We start from the raw sequence: 17,438 nt of genomic DNA on the forward strand, positions 1-17,438 counted from the left end.
CCTAATCGTAATCTGGGGAGCAGTTGGGGCCTAAGTACTGTAGTCTCTCAATCCAGACAACTCTTCCGCAATCTTCGAACGCTAAAGATAGTCTGTAAGACTGTAAGTCTTTGTCGCAAAAGTTGTGACAGGAAGCTGTCAACAGTTTTTTAAATTATATCCATACGTGTATGCTCTCTAGTTCATCAAAAGTTCATAACTAGCCCCCGAGGAGCCCCTGGGCAACAAACGTTTGTTACACAAACTTAACATACTGTACCTTAGAGAAATGGCATTTGCATTTACATGTTAACTTCCAATGGAGAACTTTATTTAAATTTAATTTGCTTAACTTTATCAGCATAATTATTAACATCATTATTTTTCATATCATTATTTAAAAAAAAAATGATATCATTATCTAACTCATATTACCTAATTGACTATACAACTATACTAGATTTCTTGTAACCCATAAAACCGTTTTTCTTTTCCCCGTTCTCCATAGACGTGTCTCGTCCTGTAATTCCGTGTGAACTATAGCCTCACCTCCTCAACATACATCACCATATATGGCCTACAAGGCATGTCTAAATCAACAACCATTCCAACGCAACCGTTTCACTTACCAAACCACTTACTCTATGTCAAACTCAGGTAGAAAAAGGGACATGCAGCTGCAGATTCCAGCAGTGACAGTTACTGTACAACTTGGATGTAATATTTACATGTCTGGTAGCATAGTATTCTTACTTCAAGGTTCAAGGTTCACGGTTGTGCTTTATTGTTACATCTTGTGTACAGGTACATAAGAGTAAAACGTATTATTGTTCGGCTTCCTTCAGGCAATGCTGCAGCATAGGTAATAATAATAATAATAATAATTATCAATAATAATAATGATAATAATAATAACAACAGTAAAATAAGATTTAAAAAAAGAAAGAGAGAGAGTGCAAAAAAGAGCAAAAAAAAAGCACTACTGGGAATGTTGATGGACAAAGGAAAACATACTGACCACTGTCCTCTCATCACATGATCTATTATTCTAACTAGAGCAGTACCCATTGTCGGTGGGTAAAATGTACTATGGAGTATGACATCAGTCGAGTTTGAAGTCGATGTGTCAGACGGTTATCAGAATACGTGACCTACAGACGGACGGACGGATTATTGGTGTGGTTGTGAAGGAGATCGGTTGACGGTGATATGCGAAGGACGGACAGATAGACAGACAGACAGACAGACAGACAGACAGACAGACAGACAGACAGACAGACAGACAGACAGACAGACAGACAGACAGACAGACAGACACACACACACACACACATTTGTGGAATTCATATTACTGATGTTACCTACGTATATGAATAATGACTTCCAGAGTCTTTACTAGAATCCATGGTTAGTGCAGTTTATGGATATGCATAAGCATATTTACAGTTTAAATATTTACAATTGGAATTTTAAACAAAGTATTCCCTCAGAGCCATTTTCATGGCAAACACAATATATACTATAAGAGTAGACTCCAATCCCACAGACTAACAGCAAGATGCACAGGTATCCAACTTTTATTCATTTCCTAATGGAAACCTGAGGGCAAGTGTCTTTCTCATATGAAATGTGAACACTTTGCATCATGAAAAATAAAGTAGAAATATCTAGCCCACCATATTACAGTTTATCCACATGTGATAAAACAGCTATTCAGTTGTTATATCACATCACAATTATTATGACATTTGCAAAAAATGTGATACATGATTTGATACATACATGAAGATACATGAAGTCAGTTTCATCCTCACGTACAGTTGCTGTTGCTGATATGGTACTGTACTATCATCATTTCATTTCAAACCCTGTGATTATGATCACCTTTTTCAGAATCCCAACTTTCCAACAGGAGTCTATGCTGCACATTGGAATCGCTCGTCGAAAACAGTAGATTTAATCATTTTCAACAGAAAATCTGCTGTTTTTGGTGCGCGACAACAATATACTGTAGGTATAAAAGGTATTTACATTATAGCTATAAATTAGGCTTCAGCCACATCTCTCGTCCCCTGTCAGATAAATGTGTCATTGACCAATATGAAGAGCCTAAATATTTTGCAAGTCGAGCGTAAACTAGTCATGTGTTAGATGAAATACCAAACATCGCTTTTGTCAGGTACCAATATGAAGAGTAGCAGCTCACGTGACGTGGCCTAAATATTTGAGCAAGTCAAGCGTGAACTAGTCATGTGCTAGTTCAAATACCTAACATCGCTTTTGTCATCCTGACCTCCATCTCTGATGGTAGATAATGCACTGTAACCTTTCCTCAAATATTACACACCACACTGTTTGCAACACTCTAGAGTCTACACAATGCACCTACTGTACTGTAGCTGAAATAGTGAATGCTGACAGATATTCTGTACAGTACACTGTAGTGTACACCTGTACTGTCTGTATATCCCCGTTGTCCTTGTGCCGTCGTCTGTGCCTGTATGTACTGTATGGTACTGTGTAAATTATCAACATGTCTCTGCACCGGTGTTGCCTAGACAAATCCCTGGATGCAGTACTTGTTCATTAAAGTGTTTCTGATTCGGAAGTACAGTAGCTGTAAATAGGGGGCCCTATTTATGGGCTTGTTTAAAATGTAGCCCTCATTTGCACAATGTTTAGCAAAAATAAAGTCCCCTGACTCCTTTTTCATGTACACTTTAGCCAAAGTGAGTACACAGACCAGATGACTTTGATGTGATGAATATGATGTTTGGTCTACAGTACATCTACCTGATCAAAATTCAAGATGTACAGTATAGCCGTGATCCAAGCATCATCCTTCCCACACTGTAAAATCCAGTGTGTATACATTTATCTCTGGGAGTGTAAAAACACTCCCAGAGACCACAAGGGTCAGGATTTTGCGGTGCATTACTATACTATTATCCTCCTTTCCTCTCCTCTCCTCTCCTCTCCTCTCCTCTCCTCTCCTCTCCTCTCCTCTCCTCTCCTCTCCTCTCCTCTCCTCTCTCCCCCCCTCCTCTCCTCATTGCACCCCTCCGTCACGTTCATTCAAGTCAGGAATCCCAGCGGCCCAGGAACTGCACGAGTGTGCGTGCCACAGTGTTTTCTGTTAAGTGCGCAGTCCTTGTCACTCCATCAGCACAGCAGGCTGGCTCCTGGGCCCCATAGATAAAACAATCTTGAAATCAGCGTGGGTTGACAGAACATGGGAGGGAAGGGGGGTTCAGAAAAGGGACAGACATGGTAACAGAGCAGGCTACTAGGGGCCTGGCACCAGATGTGATGGCGATAAGCGCAAGAACAGGCATGCACGTTATGCAATGTTGAGATAACATACAATACTGTACTGACATACAGGTACTTCTTACCTGCAGATGTACAGTAGTAGTAGGATAATGCAGGGGTTCCCAAACGTTTTAGCTCGAGACCCAAAAGAGAAATTCTCCCGGTATCCTAACTAGTGAAAATAGCAGATCTACAAGCTCACAACGCGTCGCATTGTTAGCTTTTAGATCAGCTATTTTTACTACATATTAAAACGTTTTTTGTTTTTTTTTGGACAATTCATGAAATGCAATTGAAAATGTTTTATATATCTTTTTAATTTCAGATTTTTTGAAAATCTTTGAAATAATTGTCAAAAAAAAGAAAAGAAAGAGGATTATTTACTCGCGACCGATAAAAGACTGGATCCGCGACCCAAACATGGGTCCCGACCCATTGTTTGGGATACAGTGGGCTAATGTTTATAGTATGCAGTGTATATACTATATAGTGGACCTCAGAATGAGTATACAGTACATGCATAGCACCATATGATCTGCATACAGTACATATCTACAATCATGTAGAATAGAAGCTATATATCTGCGTCTTATTTTTGTGAAAGTAAAATACCTTGCTGTCAGCTAACATACTGTCAGAAGAAGACTGTATACTTTACATTTGCACTATGCTGCTACATTCATGCACACACAGACATGTTCATGTTTTTTTGCACTTTTTGTGTAATGCATCAGTGTCAGCATAAAGTGGAAAAACAGCACAGAGACGCTGCAGGGTAAATAGAGGAAAAGAGAGAGAGGAGGAGACATAAGTCAACAGTCCCATACCTGAGATCAGTATCTGTACAGTATATAGACCAGTGTGACTACTGTATCACATTGTTCACACGTACAAAATCCAACCTTTAGCTGATAGCTGACTGGTTAATAATCCTCAGACGTGTCAATAATTCTAACCATGTTAGAGACCACATGGAAAAACTGTTTGTCATTTTATCTCACTTGAATGCTGACTGCTTAAAAATGATGTGGGGGGAAACAAATATTCAGTGTATGCATTGTGGTGCAAAAACAACATAAGGTAATTGTACCCGATTCTAAATCCAATGCTATTTTACAAGGATTGATTGATTGATTGATTGAATACTTTATTAGACAGAAATGGCAACAGCACGAGTACAGTCAAACACTTGGTCTAAAAGGAAACTTTGGAATAGTTCACTAAAACTGGCTCTGCCAGATAAATGAGTAGGCCAATCAGTTAAGATTGTTGGGTTAATGGGTGGAGCTTGCTTGCCCGCTGACTGATCTGTAAATCACACGACATGTCAGACAACAATCAACCATCAGACCATGAAAATATGCACCCTCCAAAAAATCTACACATTCACTCAGGAATGTGTGTAGAATCCTTTGTCAGCCATTTCATTGAAAGATGGATAAGGTTTTTGAAGGTAGTTAAAAATCACAAATTGTTAAAACATGAATGTAGTTCATTATTATTTACTGTAAAGCACGAGTGGCATACCTTCTAGCCTAGAAGATATGCTACTCGTGCTTTCTAGGTTCACTTGTACTGTATGCACATTGTGAAACACTCCCATAATGCACACGATGAAAGGCTCAGAAAGGAAAGAGAAACAAGACGATTAACAGATTCTCCCGACGCTTCTGTGTAATAATTTTAAGATACATAGGAGCCAAATTCACTATTTTACATTTGATTTTGTCAATGTCCTCATATTTAGGCAGATATATTTTAGGCTACATGCATTTACTGTAGGCCTACTCATTTCATTTAGCCTTTGTGACAAGTAAAGGAATTCAAAATAGCAAATGTTTTCAGTTCCACTATGGTTGTTTACTAGTGATCATTGTTCCATGCGTTACTAGGGAGTCAAGGGTCAAATGCAAGCCCATTTAGAATCCGTAAGCTAACACACCTAAGGTATGCAAAAACAGCTATACCGCCCCCATGCACCTGCATGACCAGGTAGGGGTCTGCAGGCAATCTGCGGTCAGGAAAGGGGTACCCCTTAAACCTGTCATAAACCTTTACCGTTTAAAATTTCTTAGCTGGGACATCTTTCACAGCACCTGTCAGACATACAACTTTAGGAGAACGGCCATTTCTAAGAATGTCAGAAAGATTAGGAGGTAAGGGGTATCTTTCAAGATGATAACAAGCTGTCAGAAACGCATACTTTGAGTGTGATTCCATGACCCCAAAGGATGTCAGCCTTCGTCAACAGTCATGCACTGATGAACCTCAGTAAACTGATACTAGATCAGAGCTGCAGGCAGGCCAAACCTGCTTGCTTGTCTTGTATCATCCTAACTTATCTATGGTAAAAAATACGTCAACTGTCCGTTCAGTGTACTCAGCTGCCTGCAACAGTACGTTGAGGATCTTAAGGTGGATTGCAGTTTCGAGAATGTTCGTCAAAGATGCACTGTTAATACTTTTGACTAATGAGGTGCACCACCTTACTATAAAAGATGTATGGCATTCAACCGAAATACAGTGTAACTATGCATGAATATCCAAACTCTTAAATATTAGCTCATGTCATTATTTAGATTAAAATAAGATGTGAAGAAGAAGTGTATTTAATGACATCAACATTTAGATCAAATATAGCTTCTTTTTTTTTAAGATAAAAGGATATGAAAAATAAATAATCTGAAACAAATCCATCAGTCATGGTGCCATTTTTGGATTGGAAACATTTGTGAGTGTAGGCCAAGGATTATCCCACAAGGATAATCAATTAGTGGCCCGCAGGTCAGGTCTGGCCCACAAGCAAGTTTACTCGGTCCCACCCGTTATGAAACCCTTGAGGGTCTAGGGTTGGGTTTGTAACACAACAATGTAAACAGGTTGTTGAGCATAGGAAGTACAAATAACGGAGACCACACAAGGGCTTGAGCAAAAAGGTGCGATGTGCTTTTACTCTTCAAGCAGGTTATTTGCAATATTTACATTTCCTCAAAGTCTTGTATGCACAGGGCATAAGATAAACCAAAACAGTAAGCCACTACCAGGGGGACACGGGTGTTGCCAAAACAACAAAAGAAGCAGCTAGGGACAAAAAAGACAGACTAACTAACTAATTACGTTGTATAGTGAAAACAAAAGCCTGCCTACCTAACTACTCTAACCAAACAATGTTCAAAAATACATAAGTGGCAACCACCCCTTACCTAGTGTGCTTAACAAAGGTTCTGCCTACGTGGTGTCTATGTATAGAGGCCTCTGTCTTTCCTGTCCCAAGGCAGCAGCATATACTAAGCAGATTTCAGGTAGGACACCAGACACTAAGTTACAAAAGTTTGCTCTGGGAACATAAATGGAGGGCTACAAACAAGGCTACACAGACAGGGCTACAAACAGGAAATGGTTGAGAGAGAATGAGCTGAGGTGGGACCCAACCTTTTATAGACAGCAGATGGTGGTGATTGGATGAGGGTGGGGCCAGGTAACAGGTTGATTGACAGCTGATGAGACCTGTAGTGAGTGACAGAGGGAAGGAGAGATAGACAAGGGAAGGAATACAGAATCCCAGACGAAACTACGTGGAACTTAACACCACCCCTTCGCTACAGTACATTTGAAACATAATTTTTTTTCCCTATATCATTCTGCAAGTTGTGTCTCGAAGAAACCCCCCCGCCCGGCCCACCCCGCCCCTCAAACAAACAAAAAATCCTGGACATAATTTTATTTTATTTTTTAATAGTGTTTTTATACTGGTGGTCTGGCATATTTAGCCCACTGACTACAACAAAATGTTTTCTTTTTTTACTTTACTGCTGACCATTCTTTTTTTTTCTTTTTTTTTTTATGATTTAGAAAATTCAGTTACACACATAGACACTAGAGAGCAATGTTTCTGTTACTGTACCCATTCACTGAACAAGGAGAATGACCAGGGTCGCCAACCATGAGTGAAAGCTACCTTAATCTGGTTAAAAAACAGGACCTACCGTAATAGTTCGTTGTTATTAATGAAATTCTATAGACAATAAATATCGTTGCCTACTTCCTTACCATATGTGTTTATGCCCCATTCATATTAATAAGATGCTCTTGCACTTCAGTTCTGAAGGTGTACAGTCTTTAACATGCTACTCTGAGGAACATTCTAAAAGTTACAATCTGAGAATTTCTGAGCCAAAATGTAACAGTCCACTCATAGGCTTTGAGCAAGTCATTAGTAAATAATTACATTTCACCAGTGCCATCTGATGTAGTACATTCTTTTTGTTAATTTCATACAGAACAAAATCTTAAACAATATTAAAACTACTCCCCCGATGCACTCTGCGCCAAAATGTGTAAAAAGGTTAAGCAACTTTTTTTACTGTGTTTTTATACAGATAAAGTATTGCAAGGGAAAATTTAGGAACTATTGGGGGAATAAATAGAAAGGTAGATGAGAGAAATGAGGGGACTACCAAAAAGTGATAAACAGCTACCAAAAGAGAGAAAGAAGGGGCAGTTGTCATCTAAGTGTGCCGTGATGAATACTAATTGCTGTGAACTTGGAAGGTCCAAGAAAGAGCTCCATTGATAACACAGCACAATGGAGAGGAGACACAGGGGAAACAGAAGAACCCCATTATTTCATTTTTTCCACATTGAATCTTGTTTGTGTGACCGCCGCCTGTTGTCACTGCGGAGAGCAGGGACACCATGAGGCTGACAATGCAGCCCTTGTCCTCCAGGGCCACAGGAGCACAGGAAACCAGAGGCGACACTGCATCCTCTCCTGCTGCCCTCAATGCTGTGTGGGCAATAACAGACATGGCTGAATGCACACAATGGTTTTCCTCGGTAATACCCATCTGAGAAAGGTTACAATTACTCAGGCAGGCTTCTCATTAACATGATTCAGTGACACAACAACATTAATGTACACAGTAGAAATCCTCAGTGTCAATTTAAATGTCAAATAGGCCCTTATGGGTCCATTTGGTTATGTTTGTACACCCTCAGAGTTGCACGTGGATAAATTAACAATTTTACTGTCTAAAATTCAAGCACAAATTAATATGGCTTGTTTAATGGACATACCTTGCAGCAGAGTTACAAGAAAATGTGTGACAATCGCACAGCGAATTGATATTTATTCTGTTTTTGTTTTAATTATATTTCCTCTGTCACTCGCTAAATGTCTTTTAAATTTGACTTAATTGATGTACTGGCTAAGTTACGCATGCTGAAAAAACACAGATAAAATTGTACTGTAGCCTACATGTCCTCATTTTTTCCATCTTAGCAAGAGGAAGAGACAAGAGAGAAATAATGGCAGACACTCATATAGTCATTGACATCTGGAGAAGAGATGACAACAATCCTGTTTACAGACTGTACACTGTGTTGGACATATGACCAGATAGAGGGAGAGACTGTAATGTGGGAGAGAGAGGGGGTGAGAGAGAGAGAGAGAGAGAGAGAGAGAGAGAGAGAGAGAGAGAGAGAGAGAGAGAGAGAGAGAGAGAGAGAGAGAGAGAGAGAGAGAGAGAGAGAGAGAGATGAACTGGACAAGACAACTAGGAGAAAACAGAGGGTGGACTCGTGGTTAGAGAAGTTTAAGAGGAAAAAGCTGATTCAGGAATAACATTGATCAGGGGTAATTATTTAAGAGGGGTGAACTTTTGGCTACCAACCTCAAAGCATCATTCTCATGAGGGATAACCGTGGTGACTGATCAACCATCACTGAAAGGACATTTGCATCTTCTGCACTAAACAGGTTCTGTTGTCTCAGTGTTTCCTTTTTTTTTAGGTCATATTGTACAGTATGTGGGTCGGATAGAGATAGTAAACACTTCCCTGCAACCAAAATGTTGTTGTTATTTCTGTATGCAGTTAATCCTACTCACCTATTGCTATTCCTATTTACATGCTGTAGGAAACACAGAATACCATTGTAATGAATTGTGTAGCCAACTATAATACCTGTATACTTTTCACATTGCCCTCATAGTAGCTGTGGAATTGTCTATGTAATTTTCTTAACAATACGGTCTTGTTGGTCTTGTTACATTTTCATGAACTGCAGGGGAAAAGGGTGGACAAATGATTCATTTCATCATGAACTTTGCTGCTGTTTTTCTACTAATAACAAGTTGTTTCACCTGGGCAACTGCTATATACATCACAGAAAAAACAGGTAGATGTTTATATTGTTGATCATCTTGATATTGTACGATCATGACTACAGAGTAAACATCCTTTAAGAGACTTTACACTTGAAATAGTGCACAGAAGAAATTCAATGTCAATAATTGTGACAACTGTAATATATAACTGACATTTGATGCCACTAATTTTGTTGGACACTTTTTTTGCTCGCAGCGCATAAGAAGCTTAAGTATCTAATCGAACCACTTGTTTATGCTGAGATCATCGGTCGAAGAGGGGAAAACACCACCCTGCCATGTATGCTGAGAGCCAAGCCTTCCCACTACAAAGTGAAATGGACAAAAGTGGAACCAAGGAAGGAAGCAACAGAGAACATTGTCATGATCTCAAACGGTCATGCCTTCAAACCCTACGGTCGCCTTGGACCGCGGGCCTCCTTGCGGAAGGCCCACACCATGGACGCCTCGCTACAGCTCAGACATCTTGAACTGGACGATGACGGAAGATACCGCTGCGAGCTCATCAATGGTGTCGAGGATGAGAGTGTTGACATTACCTTGAGGATTGAAGGTAGTCCAACATTTACACTTACTGTACATCAATTAAGCTGAAGATCTTCAGGGTCTGGGTGCTCGGAAGTTCAAAAAAGTGTAGCGAAGGTGCTCTTTGGTAGGGGACTGAAAACTTGCAACAAAGGAAAAAAAACAAGGCACTCTTCTGGTGAAAAAAGTTAAAAAGCCTTTATTGATGTGTCTAGTTCAGAAAATAATTAGTTAAAAACTGGGATAACCCACGCGTAGCGGCCAGCGCGGCCTTCTTCAGGGTATGCTGAAGATCTCTTGGAAGTCTCCAAAAATAGTAGCATAGCAGAGCGGGGCCTTGGGTGGCGCGTGGGTAAAGTTCCTGGCCACCATGGTGGAGATGGGTTTGAATTCTCCGTGGTTCACCCGGCTTGGCCTGGCATCCCAACTAACACAATTGGGCGTGTCCACAGAAGAGAAGCCGGGCGGGGTGGGTCATCTCTGTCGTTGCACTAGTGACGGCTGCAGATTGGTCAGCGCCTGTTCAGTGGGGGGAGAATAGCATGTCCCTCCACATGCGTGTGTATGTGTAATAGGGGACACATGCCCGTCTTGTAGGGGTCAGCAGCGACAAGGGACTTTACAGTACAAGGGACATTGGAAATTGGCTGAATAACTAAATTGGGAGAAAAAAAAGGAGGGAGTTCAAAAAGCGTAACAGAGTGGGATGTGAACTCTAAGGGAATTTAAGGTCAAGAGATCAAGTCATTATTTTTGTCATTAAGTTCTGTATTTGCTGAATTCACTGACCTACATCAAATATATTTGAGAAAGATGTACACTGTTATCTCACCTGCAATAGCAAGATTTATTTGTGTTAGTATGGTAATTACATTTGCTATAACAGAATTAGAAACAAAATGTGTTCAAAAATCAACATAGACAACTCTGACTTCAACAATGAACTCTATTCACTTAGGAGTGGTATTTCCATATCAGAGTAGAATTGGTCGCTACAAGTTCACATACAATGAGGCGAAGGAGATCTGTGCAGAACAAGATGGCATGCTAGCCACATTCAAGCAGCTGTACAGAGGTAGGCCTTTACTCTGTGTGTGTGTGTGTGTGTGTGTGTGTGTGTGTGTGTGTGTGTGTGTGTGTGTGTGTGTGTGTGTGTGTGTGTGTGTGTGTGTGTGTGTGTGTGTGTGTGTGTGTGTGTGTGTGTGTGTGTGTGCGCGCGTGCGTGCGTGCGTGCGTGCGTGCGTGCGTGCGTGCGTGCGTGCGTGTGTGTGTGTGTGTGTGTGTGCGTGTGTGTACTTTTGAGCAAAGCCTTGCCTACACTTAAAAACTCTCCCTGGGAGAGTTTGTGAGGACATTTGAGTTATTTATGGACAAGTTAATAAAAAGCAATAATAAGTGTTCTTATTAACATGTGTTGAAAAAGTGTATATTGTACCAAACTAGATGCTGTGATACGTTGAACTTATCGTTGAGTGTACTCTATTATGACCAATAACTTGATGCATATTTTTTATATTATATTTACCTTTGTAGCCTGGACAGAGGGTCTGGACTGGTGCAACGCTGGATGGCTAATTGATGGAACAGTCCATTACCCTATTTTACACCCACGAGATAGCTGTGGAGGAGAGCTTCTGCCTGGCATTCGCAGCTATGGACCAAAAGACAAGATTAATGATCGCTTTGATGTGTTTTGCTTTACATCTTTAACATCGGGTAAGCTGAGTTATTCTACAATTGACCACTCATCACATGCCTTTGACCAGCATTTACTCAATCATCTGCGAAGAGAAAAACCTGGTCACGACTTATTGCAGAGAGTGTCTATAGGGGCGGGACTTCCATCGTTTGGGTTTCATTCACGGAGAATGTAAACAGATTTGTAAAAGCATCAACGTAATTTCCTTGGGCGGCACTTCCACCAAATTCTGGCACTTCCGTTTAGACACTCAACCGGCTAGGTCTTGCCCAGCGTGACCTTTAACGGCGTGTATGTTTGCACCCAGGTGAGAATAGTCACATGGCAAATATCCAACATATTTACACCCGGCCCCCCTCACCCGCTGGCACCACAGAAAACGTCAACAATGTGGACCATGCCGACTCAGTAAAAGTAATGGCATTCAAAATAAGGCTCCGTGAGGGCGCCCAAGCGAGTGCCTGCACTTGCTTCGGCTGTGTGATGGCTGTGCTGTCAACTCAGCACAGTTGTACATTACATATAGTACTTGACAATGAAAGTAAGTGAGACTATAGGGTTAGTTTCATGAGTCGACATGGTTCACATCTAGAAATGTTGATTTGAAACGTATTTTTGGTTCAGAAACAAATGTCATTCAACGTATCGGTGGTTTTCAGAAATGCACAATGCCAACATAATCTTTTGGGGGGTTGGCTGAACCACCGATGCAAATGGCATTTTTGGCTACTGACACCTAATAGCCTTTACAATGTACTGTATATTTTTTTGTTTCAATCTTCAAAACGGAATGAAATCTTGGCTACTTGTGTAATTTGTCACCCTGCAAATAAACACTGCAGGCTGACCTTGGCGTGACAAGACAAAAATCAATAAGGAAAGGACAAAAGGGGGGGAAAGGATTTCATTCACCTTTAAGGGACACACCTTGCCATGTTATACATAATCACTTATGTTTTCTCTTGTATAAGTGTCCAAAATATATATATTTTTGGCCATTTGAAATATTAAGTTGGTCTGTGGATTGATATGGAATGATAATATGTCTTAATAACACAATTACCTTTGCCATCAGGATGTGGGAGGGGGACAATAACATCTGCTGTTGAGACTGCTTTGCAGTCAGACATTTTTTAAAGGGAGTTAAAACTTGATCATAGTGGGTGTACCATCTCTACCACCACACATGTAGAACAGTCACAAAACAAAATGAAATTATACACCATCATACATAATGAATTACATGAAGGACAAAGTATCACATGAACGCCTAGCACTTACAATAGTAAATGACACCGATCATCACCCCGTCAGTCGTCACTTCACAATAATGCCATCTGGACGGAGATACCGTATAGAACTTTGAGATGGGAAAACATTCTCTTTAGTAGGAGTTTTGTCCACTCGGCCATTGCGGCATTAAACGAACTGCCTCGCTGGCATGTTGTGTGTCAGGAAGTATGGTGCTGTCATTTGTTGATTAGGGTTCATGCCATTAACTCTGATTTTGCACTCATAAGCCACTCCGGATAAGGTCTTGTAAATAACAAAATACAGTAATAAGAAATGTTATTTGAATAGCACTTTTGGTTACAAATGCACAAAGTGCTTTACAGAGAACAGGATAAAACCAGTAGTTGCCTCTTTGTTGCGTTCAGTAAATAGCTGCTACTTTATATTAGAATAAAACATAATTTTACATTTTACACTGCTTCAACCAGTGACTGCAAACAACAAAAGACTTCAGTTGTCTATCCGTAGGCAGTTCTTTGGTCAAGTCTGTTAATGCATTTCCCTCCTTCCACAGGGTCTGTGTTCTACATTGGAGGGCCATTTTCATTTAGGGAAGCAGTGCAAGCATGTAAACATAAAGGTGCTGACTTGGCTTTGGTTGGCCAGCTTTACTCTGCCTGGTATTTTCACAAATACGACCAATGTGATGGCGGATGGCTGAAAGATGGCAGCGCTCGATATCCCATCGCCAGCCCAAGGGAACGTTGTGGGGGCCTGCCTGAGTCGGGGGTACGCTCATTTGGATTCCCCGACAAGACACGGCGGCTGTATGGGGCCTATTGTTATAGGTAGCCTAGCACATGCACACTCTTACAAAGGTAGTCACATCCATTGGTCTAGTTTTGAACAATACAAATTGGCCTATCCATGACCGTATTGATAACACATTTTGTTCCAATATGTGTTGTTATTAACGTTATGCTGTGCTGAAAACCTGCACCAGTTGTCAATAACGAAACAAATGGATGTGTTGACAGTGAAATCATTTTTAAGAGTGTATAGCATATAGACAAATTAACTTCAACATTCCAAAGGTGGAGAATTCTTCGGTGTATTTTCAATTGCGGGGTAACTCAAGGTTTCATTCTTGGGCCTATTGTGTTTTCACATAAGTTACCCTTGCGTCACATTATTCAACTGCAGATTTCCTTGCATTTTTATGTTGACAATACACAACTGGTATCTTTCTTTTTAACCTAAATGATTTTTGGGTTAAAGCATACTTACATAATTCTATTCTTGACATCATGGAGTGGATGGCCCATATATTTTTTGTATCATTGGTCGTGACCCCATTGCACAAGCAGTTCAACAATCCCATGGCTCCTTATCCTGCAATGTAATTTAATTTGTATTCCTGTTTGCATTTTAATCAGCATATCACAAACCTCACATACTTTTTCCTCTTTTTCCTCTTTCATCTCAGGAAAGATATGCCCCATCATGTCATTCCAAGTTATAAAGTTGTCACATCCTGTTTGAATTATTGTAATGCACTGTTACTCAGTCATCATTAAATCGACTATACAACTTGATAAAAAACCAAGACACCTAAATCTAGATCTGCTCACATTACTACTGTTCTAGCCTCTTTACACATGAATCCCGGCACGTTTTAGAACTTAAAGGCCTTGCATGGCAGAGCTCCAATATGGTTGAACTCTTAAAACCTTGCCATACTTCAAGGTGTCTTTGAGCTGCTGTCCCTCCGACTAAGCTCAAATCAAAAACGGACTAAGCATTTGCAGTTATGGCTCCCAAGCTATGGAACCGATTACAATGTCATGTTTTAAAATTGAACACGGTTAAAATGGTATAGCATTGCTTTTTCATCTTTTTAACTGTCATTGTATTGTATCATATTGTCCTGTTCAGCACTTTATAAATTCTTGTTTTTGAAAAGTGCTATATAAATAAAGTTCAATATTATTTATTATTATTTTAATAAATGGCATTTTTACAATTACTGTATTTTTTAGCTCAAACAGAGCTTTTTGCAAGTTTCTCCAGTACGTAGATCTATTGCCTTCAAACTTGCAAGTGTTTGAAAGGTAGACCATGCTACCATCCCAATCAACCCTGCTTTAAAACAGCTTGACAATAATAAAACATTTGATGACTTAATTGTGAAAGCATCAATCTCCACAGAGTGCAAAATATATATCTGATCTTTTCCAATTAAAGGGATATTTCACTTTAAAAAAAAATTGGGTAATTTTATCGTCTACTCAGGCTTTTTGGGAGACAGTTTTTAAGTTGCTTGATTCAGTATTTAGATATTTCATATTCATTTTATCAGACACGCCCCTTCCTATCCCATTGTAACTTCAAACTAAATTTTTAACATGTCAGATTCTTCAAAAACCCCCGTCCTTGGTTCTGGTGACTCATCCTGCCCTCCTAATGCGTGAGGGGGCTGTGTTTTCTCGATTACTCTTTTCATTTATTTTATGATTATTTTTATTTGTATTATTATTATTTCTTTTCCCCAAAAAATATTTAAAATAAATGAAAAAAGTAATTGTAAAAATACGGTCTCCTCACGTATTAGAAGGACAATGTCAGTCACCAGAACCAAGGGCGGGTGTTTCCGATGAATCTAACAAATGGAGTTAAAATGGAGTTTGAAGTTACAATGTGTTTGTATAGGAAGGGGGCGTGTCTGATAAAATGAATATCAAATATCTAAGTACTGAATCAAGCAACTTAAAAATCGGTCCGGGGTGATCCTAAAAGCCTGAGTAGACGATAAAATTACCAAAATATTCTTTTTATGTGAAATATCCCTTTAATCTACCTTTGGCTCAACCTAACATCAGCCATTTTTAAACAAATGATGGCAGTAAAAATGCAGACTACATTACAAAATTACATTTTATTTGTCATCTCTTCATTGGATACATTTCATTTTTATTTTATTTGTACCATATTACTGCTGCTTATACAGTTATTTTTTATTTGTTACATTAGGATTTGCAGTCATCCATTGACAATTAGCACTAATTTCATGGTTACGGTCATGTTCCACGATAGGACATAATTCAGAACTACAAAATGATGTATTTGATCAGCTATTATTATATCTATTCACATTATCAAAACTTTTCTTCTCATTACTAGGTACTTGGTTATAGTGTAAGAAAACAACTTGAGATTCTGGCGGAATACAAACACAGTACATACAGTAGCAACTAACCATGGTATAAAGTCTGCAAGACACCAGAATAAAAGCACCAGAGTATTGTAAAGTCTGATTATACTTTGTTGAAGGCTAGTGTCGCATGCTGAAATTGGCCAATCTACAAGCTCATCGCCTTGTGAGCTTGTAGATCAGTTATTTTTGGCATGTGACATCGTCATATGGTGACATTTCCGTACGTTAATCTGGTTTAAGGGATGTTTACGTTTTGAATTGAAATGTACTGGACAATACATGAAATATAAATCAGATTCAGACAAATCCTTATTAAAGGTAAACTCATGGAAAACTAATGAGAGAAGGAAAGTGACTTCAGTGAATTTCAGACCAGCTGAGGCTGAGCATTAAGTTGCACTTTACTCAAAACATCTATCAAGAACTCCCTTCTACAGTAGGTATCATAAATATAATCCATCATAATCTATACGGAATTAGCAGTCAAATGCATAAGCCCGACATTGTCACTTAAGAAAATACTGTTTCATAACTATGCTTGTCAACAATATGTGACCCATTCAGCTCACTCCACATGTATTATTGTGCAAGATTCATCTATTCTAGGCTGTAATGTATCATGATAAACTGTGATCATGCAATGAAAGTAACATCAAATCAATGCGATGTTACAGTATAATCGTGGCTACTGAAAATGCTGGTGATTTGCTACAGTGTTCAAATACCACTCATGGCTTGTTCAATGAATATTCCATGATAATTCACATGGTATAGTTGATTCCCAACTGTGTCAAGTTTTGCTCCAGCTTGCTACGACTGTCACTTGGGACAGTTTTCTGATTTGTTTTCAGAATTATTATTCCCATGATTCCATCTGTGGTACCTAGATCTATCAGCACCAATATTTGATTTATACTGTACTCTTTTGTTATCAACACATCATTCAAAACATTTGTAAATGTAGGAAATCCACATCATGCATTTCCCCCCAACCTTTCCAAGACCTGGAAAAGAAAATGTCCAATTCTATATTTTCCAGGTTATCCGTGACTGCAGGATCCCTGCACTCTTCTGTAGGACAATATTGCTTTAATGGGTCCATCTTAATGCAGGGACGAGGCTGGACAGTCAGTGGGCAGTAGGGTGGAGTGTTTGGAGGGGGGGGGGGGGGACATAGTGTGATTTTAGAAATTCCAATTAATGTCCCAGAATTCTGGAGTGGCTTTCTCTGTGGCTGTTTCCCCAATCTCCACCTGTTTGTTCTGGTATGGAGGTGCTGTCGCCTGCTCTCCATCCACTGAATGGGCTAA

At 39.6% G+C, this 17,438-nt stretch overlaps 2 protein-coding genes across 2 annotated transcripts in view; one reads left to right on the top strand and one right to left on the bottom strand.

The window, feature by feature from the left end:
• Positions 1 to 8,114: 8,114 nt before the first annotated feature.
• Positions 8,115 to 13,766, top strand: hapln2 (hyaluronan and proteoglycan link protein 2; the record flags this gene model as incomplete). The annotated part of the gene is made up of 5 exons (XM_080425865.1): positions 8,115 to 8,127; positions 9,654 to 10,010; positions 10,941 to 11,057; positions 11,516 to 11,698; positions 13,489 to 13,766. 5 exons carry the CDS (start codon positions 8,115 to 8,117, stop codon positions 13,764 to 13,766), a joined length of 948 nt encoding a protein of 315 aa, XP_080281991.1.
• Positions 13,767 to 15,904: 2,138 nt separating this feature from the next.
• The window catches only part of bcan (brevican), a gene marked incomplete at its 5' end in the record, with an annotated part of 16,354 nt that continues 14,820 nt past the window's right edge, over positions 15,905 to 17,438 (bottom strand). Inside the window, one exon of the mRNA XM_080425866.1 lies at positions 15,905 to 17,438. This exon is cut by the window's right edge and continues 2 nt beyond it. Coding sequence (XP_080281992.1) covers positions 17,313 to 17,438 — 126 coding nt within the window. The 3' untranslated portion in view covers positions 15,905 to 17,312.

The sequence above is a fragment of the Gymnoscopelus braueri genome (assembly GCF_963280865.1).
Source record: "Gymnoscopelus braueri genome assembly, chromosome: 4".
NCBI classification, from domain to species: Eukaryota; Metazoa; Chordata; class Actinopteri; order Myctophiformes; family Myctophidae; genus Gymnoscopelus; species Gymnoscopelus braueri.